Genomic DNA, 11,356 nt, shown 5'->3' on the forward strand with positions numbered 1-11,356 from the left:
TTTTTTTTTTTTTTTGTCTTTTTTTCGTGTCCGGCAACGGATCGCAACCCTCAGTGTCGCGCCCGCACCTTGCTCAGCCAGTGAGCGGGAACCGGTCTGTATGTGGGATCTGAACCCTCGGCGGGAGCGCCAACACACTCCCAAGCGGCGCACTGTAGCAGTGCGCCACCAGGCCGGCCCACTCTATTTTGTATTTTTAACAGTACTTTTTTCCTGATATTTGAACAAGGGGACCTACATTTTCACTTTTCACTGGGCCCTGCAATTATGGTGTTGGTCTTAGTGATAGGAAAGAGAAAAGGGAACAGTATAGGGAGCTAAATTTTAAGTTCCAGCAAATGCTGGGATGGAGTTTGGTGTGCAGCTTATAGAGAAGGGATCGACACTTGTGGAAGGAAGGGGAAGGACACAGGATTTGGCAGAGAGAGAGGTCAAACTGTGATGCAGGCCTGACAAATTCTCAGCCAGTCCCAAGTAAAATAGCCCAGCCTTTGTGCACCTTGCTCAGGCAGTCCTTGGACATGGGCACCTCCTGGAAGGGTGTGCTCTTGGGAGAGACAGCTCTCTGCAGGTGAGGGAGACCCTGAGGACACTGCCAGCCTCAGGCTGCCTGCTGACTGCACACCCTGACCCTGAGCTGTCTGAGTGGCTCATCTCTGTGTTCACCACAGTCCTGTTTTTGTTCCGCATGCTGAGCGCTGTGTGTAATTACCTATGTCAAAGGGATGTAAAAAGTACTCCTTCTTTACCCAGTGATCTAAGAAGCCAGACAACATGCTGCAGTAGGTCTGATGCTAGGTTAATAATTAATCAGAGCTTGGAGTACTGAAACACAGTCATACGCAACAATACGGTAGCTGATTGTGTGAATTTAAATTGAATGAAATTATTGTAGAACTTTTTAAAAAGCATGAACCAACTACAACAGTCTTAAACTTATTTTTATTCAGTGCAACAACCACCACCACCTTATGATGTTTCTTAACATCGTAAAGATTGCTAGTCTAGTACTAAAAAGTCTATTATTTTCTCTTAATCACTAGGCCTTCAATTTAAGTGAGTAATGATTTATTGGATATAGCCTCATTATCAAAATAGTTTAGTTATCCTTAGCCCAGGATTTCTCAGTGGGAGCACTATTGAGCACTATTTTGATAATTCTTTGTTGTGGGAGGTTGTCCTGTGTATTGTAGAAAGTTTAGCAGCATCCCTGGCCCCTACCCAAAACATCTCCAGACATTGCTAAATGTCCCCTGGAGACCAAAATCAGCCTGGTTGAAAACCATTGACCTAATAAATTGCCAATTTCTACTTATTCTACCTCATACATATCTCTCAAATTCATATACATATCTCCACCCCCTTATCAGTTGCAATTCACGCCAGCACCTTTCTCTTGGACTATAGCCAGAACCCTCCTAACTGATGCAGAATTCACACTAGGTTGCCTTCAGTATGTTCTATACTCAGTGGTTGAAGGGACCTTACCAGAATACAAATCAGATCCTGATGCTTCAAACTTTCTAACCCAATATGTGAGACTCTGCATAAGCTGGCCCTTCTTAGTGTCTCTACTTTCTGTCCATCTGTTGGGTTCTTCACTGCAGCCATACTTGACTTCTACTTCTTTCAACATGCCTTGCATGCTTTTTCACACCTCTGAGCCTGACATTTTTTTCTTTTCTAGGAGTTGCTCCCAGCCTCTCTCATTCTTTTAGTCTCAAAATAATAATCCACTCCTCCAGGAAGGCTTCTCTGACTGCTCCTAACTACATCGAAGTTTGGGCTTGATACTTCTTTGATGTGTTTCCACCACATGCCAGACATTTACTACACTGTATGCATTTATTTGTATTCTCCATGAACCTGTTGCTCTGTGACAACAAAGACCATGTTTGTTTTATCTCATTCTGAATCCCAAATATCCAGTACAGTATCTGTCATGTTCTGGGTGCTCATAAATATTGTTCAAGGCAAAGAAAGAGGAAAGGAAAGATGGAAGGAAAGAAGAAAGACAAGAAAGAAGGAAGGAAGGTAAGGAGGAGTGAAGGGAGGGAAGGGTTAGAGTTGGTAGAGGAAGTGACTGGAGGATAAGGAAGTGAAAATGGTTGAGTAACAACCTCAAGAACTGTAATGAGAAAGGGATGAAGAAGACTGGATGGCAGCTACATAAGGACATGTGGCTAGGCGAGGTAAACTAGGGACGTGAAGAATGTGAGTATGTTATAGGCTGAGAGAAAAAAAGCTGGAGATGTAGGAACACAGGCTATCGGAGAGAAAAGGGTCCCAGATGATGACAAAGTATTTGGGAATTAGAAATCATAATCTCTTCTTTTCTCTTTACCAAATCATTTTGGGGGAACGTAATATTTGTGTGACTATGTTTGTCTCTTGGGACTTTTCTTTTTAATCTTGCTTTGTTGTTTTCTGCTTGCTGCTTTTCTTAACTGACTTGACTGGTCATATCAGTTAAACTTTAGGTATGTGAAGATCAAAACCTACACCTGAGATTCTTGTCTAAACATGTGAGGAGCCTTGCCAGAGGTAAAATTTTTAATAACCACATACATACATACTTCTGAATGTTTGTGACTTTCATGAAGTACGGGAAGATTATTGTATCGTTCTTGTCTAAACATGTGAGGAGCCTTGCCAGAGGTAAAATTTTTAATAACCACATACATACTTCTGAATGTTTGTGACTTTCATGAAGTACGGGAAGATTATTGTATCACTTATCTGTTCTCAAAAGGGAAAAGAACCACAGAACCTTTCAAATGGTAAAGTTTGATGATTTATGCCTTCTAAACACAAGTACAATCTTAAAGAAATCAAATTTTATTGGGAGTACATGCACATCTCACTCTGGAGATTACTTTTGTTATTTTTGTTGTTCTATGTGATATTTGTTCAATTACAGAGGTCAGGAGAGCAAGATTCTAATCACCGGGTAACTGAGAGTTTTTGACAAAGGTTCTTAATCTCTCAGGGTCTCGGTTTTGTCATCTATAAAATAAACATTTTAGTAAGCATGACTATATCAATCAGAATGGGCTGAATGATGATGCAGCAGTAAACAATTCCTGATAGCCCTCAGGGTTTGATAGGCTCTGTTCATAAGAATGTGGAAGCAAGATATACCCCAAGTGTCATCTGTTATGAAATGACATTCTCAAAGATACGTTCTCGCAAGGGGCCAACATGCTTGCTGTCTCAATCTTGCCACTCTGCTGTAAATTTTTTCTGTTTCCTGTACAGTTGGGTGCTGAGAACATCCGGCACTTGGTAAAGATTTTTCTCTGGTTGATGAAATTATCCACTAAATCAATGCAGGAGTTAATCCATTGGGCAGTGTAGCCTAGTGGTTAAAACTACTGCCACTTACTAACCATGGACCATGGACAAGTTATTCACTCTCTGTGTGTTATGAAAATTAAATGATCTAATCAAAGAAAAATGCCTGAAAGAATGCCCACAGGCACAAAGCAAGTGCTCAGCTAAAGTTAGCAGTGATTTACAGGAATTCAACTAATGTTAAAAGAGCTCAAAAGAGCTCTACGATTCCATAGGACTCTAGACACTTATTGAAACTAAGTTCATCTTGACCCAGAAGTCTTAGAGAAAGTCTAACAGGCCTCAGACTGGGAGAGTAAGGGGTGGTAGAGGTGGAGGGTTAGTTTTGCACAATTAAAATTAAATGTTGCTTTTCAAGTACCAACCCAAATCAAGTGGTCAATTTATGAATAGAATGTCATGTAATTGCACAGGAAATATGATTCTTAACATAGATAACGTATTTGGTAATAAAATGTCTCAAAAAAAATAAGTAATCAATACACATTAACAAACACAGGAAGTAAGTACATAATAATGACCACTTTTTTTTTTTTCTCTTGCCTAATTGCTCTGGCTAGGACTTCCAGTACTATATTCAATAAGAGTGGGAAGAGTAGGCATCCTTGTCTTGTTCCTATTCTTAGAGAAAAAACTTACAACTTTTCCCCATTCAGTATGATGTTAGCTGTGGGTTTGTCATATATGGCCTTTATTGTGTTGAGATACTTTCATTCTATATATACTTAGTTGAGAGTTTTGATCATGAAGGAATGATGAATTTTATCAAATGCTTTCTCTGCACCTATTCAGATGATCATATGGTTTTTATCCCTCATTTTGTTGATGTGGTGTATTGATTTGCATATGCTCAACTGTCCTTGCATCTCTGGATAAACCACTTGATCATGGTGTGTAATGTTTTTAATGTGCTGTTGAATTCTGTTTACTAGTATTTTGTTGAGAATTTTTGCATCTCTATGTTCATCAGGGATATTGGCCTGTAGTTTTATTTGTTGTGTCCTTGTCTGATTTGGGTGATGCTGGCCTCATAGAATGAGTTTAGAAGAACTCCCTTTACTTCAATATTTTGAAAAAGTTTGAGAAAAAAATTGGTATTTATTCTTCTTTAAAAGTTTGGTAGACTGTAGCAGTGATGCTATCTGGTCCTAGACTTTTGCTTCTTGTGAAGATGCTGATTACTGATTCAATTTCATTACTTGTTAGTGGTCTGTTAAGGATTTCTCTCTTGTCTTGGTTCAGTCTTGGTAGGTTGTATGTGTCCAGAAACTTATCCATTTCCTCTAGGTTTTCCAATTTTTTAGCATATACTTGTTCATAATAGTCTCTAATGATTCCTTGTGTTTCTGTGATGTCAGTTTTAATGTTTCTTTTTTCATTTATGATTTTATTTATTTAGGTCTTCTCTCTTTTTTTCTTAATTATTCTAGCTAATGGTTTGTCAATTTTGTTTATCTTTTCAAAAAACCAAACTTTTGGTTTTCTCAATCTTCTGTATCATTTTGTGGCTTCTACTTCATTTAGTTCTGCTCTGATATTTATTATTTCTTTCCATTTCCTAATTTTAGGATTGAATTGTTCTTGCTTTTCTAGTTCCTTGAGATGCAACATTAGGTTGTTTATTTGAAATCTTTCTAATTTTTTAATGTAAGCACTTATTGCTGTAAGTTTCATTCTTAGCACTGCTTTTTCAGTATCCCATAGGTTTTGGTATGTTGTGCTTCTACTTTCTTTTGTCTTAAGGAATATTTTGATTTCCTCCTGAATTTCTTCTTTGACCCATTGGTTCAGGAGAATGTTGTTTAATTTCCATCTATTCATACATTTTCCAAAGTTTCTCTTGTTATTGATTTCCAGTTTTATTCTGTCACAGTCTTAAAAGATACTTGATACAATTTTGCTGTTTTAAAATTTGTTGAGACTTGATTTTTGGCTTAACATATGGTCTACCCTGGGGAATGTTCCATGTGCTGATGAGAAGAATGTGTATTCTTGAAATGTTCTATAAATGTCTGTCAGGTCTATTTGGTCTATAATACATTTTAAATCCAATTTTTGTTGTTGTTGACTTTGTGTCTAGATGATCTGTCAATGCTGATAGAGGGGTTAAAATCCCCAACTATTATTGCATTGGGGTCTATCTCTTCCTTTAGGTCCAGTAATATTTGCTTTATATATCTGGGTGCTCTGATGTTGGGTGCATGTGTATTTATAATTATTACATCCTGTTGCTGAATTGATACCTTAATCACTATATAATGACCTTCTTTGTCACCTTCTTTGTCTCTTTTTATAGTTTTTGGTTTAAAGTCTGTTTTATCCAATATAAGTATAGTTCCTGCTTGTTTTTCGTTTCCATTTGTGTGGAATATCTTTTTTCATCCCTTCACTTTTAGTCTACGTGTGTCTTTATAGATGAAGTGAGTTTCTTGTAGCCATCATATACTTTGGCTTTGGTTTTTAATTCATTCAATCAGTCTATATCTTTTAAATGAAGAATTTATTCCATTTACATACAAGGTTGTTATCGAAAGGTGTGGCCTTCCTCCTGACATTTTGTTAATTGTTTTATGGTTGGTTTGTATATCCTTTGTTTAATTCTTCTATAATTTGTCCTTGCAGTTTGGAGGTTTTCTGTAAGGAAAAGATATAATTTCTTTCTCTGTCTCATTTGCAAATCTGCTTTACCAATGAGTTTTATTCTTTCATGTGTTTTCATGATGGTAGTCATTTTCCCTTTGCTTCCAGATGTAGGACTCCCTTAAGGATTACTGGTAGGGCTGGTTTAATGGTAATAAATTCCCTCAGTTTTTGTTTGTCTGGAAAAACACTATTTCTACTTCATTTCTGAAGGATAACTTTGCTGGGTATAGTATTCTTGGCTGGTATTTTTTTTCTTTCAGCACTTTGGATATAACATTCCACTCTCTCCTGGCTTGTAAAATTTCTGCTGAAAAAATCTGCTGTTAATCTGATAGAGCTTCCTTTATAGATTCTCTCATTGTCTTTGACTTTTGACAGTTTGCCTACATGCCTCAAAGAAGAATTTTGGAGGTAAACCTGTTTGGGGATCTTTGAGACTATTGGACCTACAAGTCAATATCTCTCCAAAACTTGGGAAGTTTTCATCTACTATTTTATTAAATAGGTTTTCAATGCCTTTTTCCTTCTCTTCCCCTTCTGGAATACCCATAATGTACATCCCTGTAAAATTAAAGTTATCTCATAAATATTGTAGGTTTTTCATTCTTTTTTATTCATTTTTCTTTCTTTTTGTACAACTGGGTTATTTCAAAAGATCTGTCTTCAAGTTGAGAAATTCTTCCTTCTGCTTGATCTTGCCTGTTGCTTAAGCTATCAGTTGTGTTCTTTTTTATTTCATTTAATGAATTCTTCAGTTTCAAGATTTCTGCTTCATTCTTTTTTATATCTCTTTGTTGAAATTCTCATTCAGATCATGAAGTGTTTTCCTGATTTTGCTGAATTGTCTATTTGTATTCTCTTGCATGTCACTGAGTTTCCTTAAGATCATTATTTTGAGTCCATTTTCAAACATTTCATAGATTTCCTTTTCTTTCAGGGTCTGGTACAGAGAATTATTGTATTCCTTTGAGGCTGTCATATTTCCTTCTTTTTTAATGCTTCTTATATCCCCACATTGATGTCTGGGCATCGGGAAAAACAGTCACTTCTTCTAATTTTCTGAAGTATGTCTTGAAGGGAGACACTTTCCTGTAGATGTGTTCTATGGTGTCAGTTGGATAGGCTGTTTTAGGCTTGGTTATGGGTGAGTGCAGTATCATAGTCTTCATGTGATTTCTTTATCAGTATTCAATGTTGAAGTTGTCTGCAAGAGTGCCTCAGTGTCCTAGGTACTGAGGTGCTCAGCTGCTCCTTGCTGCAGTTAGTGACACTGGGAAGGGTTGCTGAGGCTTCAGCTGAAACCTTGAGCCCCTGGGAGAGGTGCTGGTGCACTCAAGGACTCTGCAGTTGAAGTGGGTGACCCTGGATTGGGTTGCTGGGGTTGCAGTTGGAACTTCAGTGTTCTCAGAGAGGTGCTGTGGCAATATGATGTCCCTCCACTGGAGTAAGTAGGGTTACTGGGGAAATGGGCAGGACTGCAGACCCTGGGGAGAAGCACTACAGTGCTCTTTAGCTCCTCAGGTGTAGTGGCCAACCCTGGGGTGGGGCTCACTGGGACTGCAGCCAGGACCTTAAACTCTCAGGAGAAGTTCAGGGGCATTCTCTTGCTCCTCTGCTAGAGTAAGTGACACTAGGTGGGGTTGATGGGGTTGTGGACAAGATCTTGGACCCTCAAGAGGTCTTGGGGTGTTTTGCAGCTTCTCAAGTGGAGTGTGCAACCTTAGGCAGAGTCACTAGGGCCATGGGTGGGAACCTGCACCCCCAGGAGAGGCTCTGGAGTGCTTTGCAGTTCCTCAGCTAGAGTATTTGATACTGGGTGAGATCGCTGAAACCATGGGCAGGACTCTGCCCAAGAGAGGCTCTGGGGTTTTCTGCAGTGCCTCAGCTGAAGCAGGTGACTGTGGGTGAGGTCACTGAAGCCAATCACTATGACCTCTTGCCATTAGTTTGCCCATAGTGTTTTCTTTTTAATTTATGAATTATGAATCACACATCCAGTTAGCTCTTTGTTTCCACTGTAAAATCTTAACGATTAAGACTTACCTTAATTAAGATTTATCATTAAGATGATAGATAAGAAAAATTCTAAAAAAAAATGGACTTTCACAAACAGATTATGCTTAATTACCTTCTCAGGTGTGTATTTAGCAATTCATTAAAACCCCTAGAAAAGTGATTTCATTATAAAATATCATGCATCCATTCCTTCCTCTAATGAACAAATCAGTACCCTACCCATGTTATTTCATATATGATGGGCTTTAAACATTTCATATTAATGATGAATGGAAGATGAAGAGTGAAATGAAATATGTATCACATACTTCCACATCTTCTGGAGCTTCTTATGAAAACAAATGGCTTCAATAGCCACAATATTGAGTCTAAAAATGTCCTAACACTTCAGGTTTAAGTATCAGATGGACAGAAGACACCACTATCTAGGACTTTTAAGTATCAGAAAATCACATTCCTTGCAAACAAAAAGACATCTGAGCAGTCCACACATATTTTCACAATGATGGGTTCAGAAATGGAATGAAACAGACTTAGAAGAAAAAACAAGCCAGGTCAGTTTAATAAATCAAGAAGAAAATCCCACATACCTGGTGACTGCCCGAGTGCAGATGGTAACAAGGAAACAGCCAGCCACAATCATCCAGCCCCAGCCTCCATCTGGAGGGGAGGTAGACCGAGCTCTATTTACTTTTGCCATGATTTCAATTCTTTTTCCTCTTTTCCAAGTTACTCCAACAGCCAAGTTATGATCTTGGAAGAGTTTACTGTCCAGTGACTTCCTGCTGGCATTCAAGGTTAGCATAGAATGCTACCTGGCACATGGGTTACTGGCCATCTAAAACCAAAAATCAGAACATATTTTTATCTTATTTCCATGTCCAATAATCATTTTTAGCAAGTGAAAATTTTATAAATTCATAGTTTTTTATAACTATGAATTCTTATTAGGATACTTTCCTATTAAATATGATTATTTGTACCTATGAATACCGGACTGGGGCACAGATTATTAATTGTCCTTGGTACCAACCCCTCCCCTTTTTTTTTTCTTTTTTAGTAATGGAACCTCTCAAATTTTAGACAAATCCATGTCCACCCAATTTCATGCCATTTTCCCTAGCCTCTCCTGAAGGTAGATGTGGCAACACAGATTAGTCTAAATGGAAGGGATGTGAGCAGAAGTAACATGTGCCACTTCTGGTTCATCAACTCAAAGGCAAAGGTGCTTTCCCAGGACTTTCAGCATCTGCTTTGTATCACACTGGAACGTGTATATGGAGATGAGACAGCATCAACCACACAAACCAGAACATCACCCGTGGGGCTGGCAGAGCAACAAGACAGAAGAAGACTTTGTCCCCAGATGACTCTGTGAAGAGCACCTCCTCCACCTTTGGACTTTGCACATCTCTACTCTGTTACACAAAAGATAAATAAGCTTCAGTGTTATTTAGGCCTCTGTATTTTGTAGTCTCTCTTACATAGCTTGGACCATATCTTAATTATTATACTGAGTGAGTCTGACAGTAAGTTCTTTGGTTACATCTTTTTAAATTTTTACATGTATTTATTTATGGCCACAAAACAACTCTTAATATATTTTAAAAAACTAAATTCATAGAAAATATGTTCTCTGACCAAAATAACAGAAGGAAATTTAGAAATTTCACAAATGTTTGGAAATCAAACAACACTCTCCTAAATAAATAACAGTAAAAAGAAAAATCACAGAGAAATTAGAGTACTTTGACATAAAAATCAAAGCACAGCATATCAAAATTTATAGGATGCAGGGCTCATGCAATGATTAGAGAAAAATTTATACTTGTAAACACCTATATTAAAAATAAGAAATATCTCAAATCAGTAATGTAAACTTCCACCTTAAGAAAAAGAAAAAGAGCAAACTAAACCAAAAGCAAATATAAGTAGGAAATAACAAAAATTACAACAGAAATACATGAAATGTGAAATTAAAACACAACAGAGAAAACAAAACCAAAAGCTGATTCTTTAAAAAGATCAACAAAATTTAGAAACCTTTGTCTAGACTGACCAAGAAAAAAAGAAGGAAGACCAAAATTACTAAAATCAGAAATAAATCAAAGGGATTATTACATCATCATTGTATTTTTTTGTGGTGGTAAGATTTAGTTTCTTTCTCTTTCTAGTTTGCATTTTTGCTCTACCAGTAGGTTTTATTCTTTCTTATGTATTCAAGGTAGTGATTATCTTTTTTCAGGTTCTAGATGCAGGACTCCCTTGAGGATTTCTTGTAGGGCTGGTTGTGTGGTGGTGAACTCCCACAGTTTTTGTTTGTCTGGAAAATACAATATTTTTCCTTCATTTGTGAAGGATAACCTTGCTGGATATAGTATCCTTAGCCAGAAGTTTTTTCTTCTAGTTTTTGAATATATCATCTGGCCTATAGTGCTTTTGTTGAGAAGTCTGTTATTAGTCTGATAGGGGCTCCCTTATGGGTGACTTTTCTCTTGCTTCTTTTAAGATTCCCTCTTTGTCTTTGAGCTTTGCCAGTTTGACTATAATTCCCTTGGAGAGGATCCTTTTGGGTTGAATCTGTCTGAGGATCTTTGAGTCTCCTGGATCTGAAGGTCTGTGTCTCTCCCTATACCTGGGAAGTTTTCCATTATTATTTTGTTGAATAGGTTTTCCATGCCTATTCCTTTCTCCTCCCCTTCTGGAACACCCACAATTTGAATGTTTTAATGTTTGTGTGCTTAGGGTTGCCTGCTAGCTCTCTTAGATTTTCTTCATTTTTAAAAATTATTTTCTTCCGAAATCTTTAGAAGAAAAAAGATGGCGACGGGTCTCGAACGCCCGCGTCAGGAAACAGCGCGATCCTGAGAGCTGTGTGCTGTGATACCAGAGTATTGACTGCATTTCCAAGAGCAACAAAAGACGAATAATTCTTTCAACAACGATCCTACATCGACAAACAAGCGGCAGCAGGTTCGAGGTTTTGGGGCCGACATGGAGAAGGACTCCTGGGAGCGCCCAGGCCCGGCTGAGGGAACGAATCGGCGGCTCAGACAGCAAAGGCCGGGAAAGCCAGCAAAGGACTGCCCAGAAGCCGTCTGAAGCACGCCAGACTAGCCCACCCTGCGTCCTCTGTGAGTCACCCCCAGCAAAGTCCCACTTGCGGGGTGAAGCCCGACTACTCCTAGCCCGCCTGGCCCCCGCCCATCACACCAGGCTGGGCGCCCACAACAAAGCTGCCTCCATTTTCTAGGGCGGGGTCTGAGAAGGCTGGCATAGTGAGGACAGGACAGTCATCTCTGATTGGCGTGGATCCCCGCTGGGACGTGCTGGGACGTGCTAG

The 11,356-nt window shown here is 38.6% G+C and overlaps 1 protein-coding gene across 1 annotated transcript in view; it reads right to left on the minus strand.

The window, feature by feature from the left end:
• SLC16A12 (solute carrier family 16, member 12) overlaps window positions 1–8,805 on the minus strand; it is a 24,047-nt gene extending 15,242 nt beyond the window's left edge. Inside the window, 2 exon segments of the mRNA XM_008593222.1 lie at window positions 8,604–8,719; window positions 8,722–8,805. Of these exon segments, the coding sequence (XP_008591444.1) occupies window positions 8,604–8,719; window positions 8,722–8,805 (200 nt within the window).
• Between the last annotated feature and the right edge of the window lie 2,551 nt (window positions 8,806–11,356).

Source organism: Galeopterus variegatus, unplaced genomic scaffold (genome assembly GCF_000696425.1).
Source record: "Galeopterus variegatus unplaced genomic scaffold, G_variegatus-3.0.2 Scaffold8898, whole genome shotgun sequence".
Classification (NCBI taxonomy): domain Eukaryota; kingdom Metazoa; phylum Chordata; class Mammalia; order Dermoptera; family Cynocephalidae; genus Galeopterus; species Galeopterus variegatus.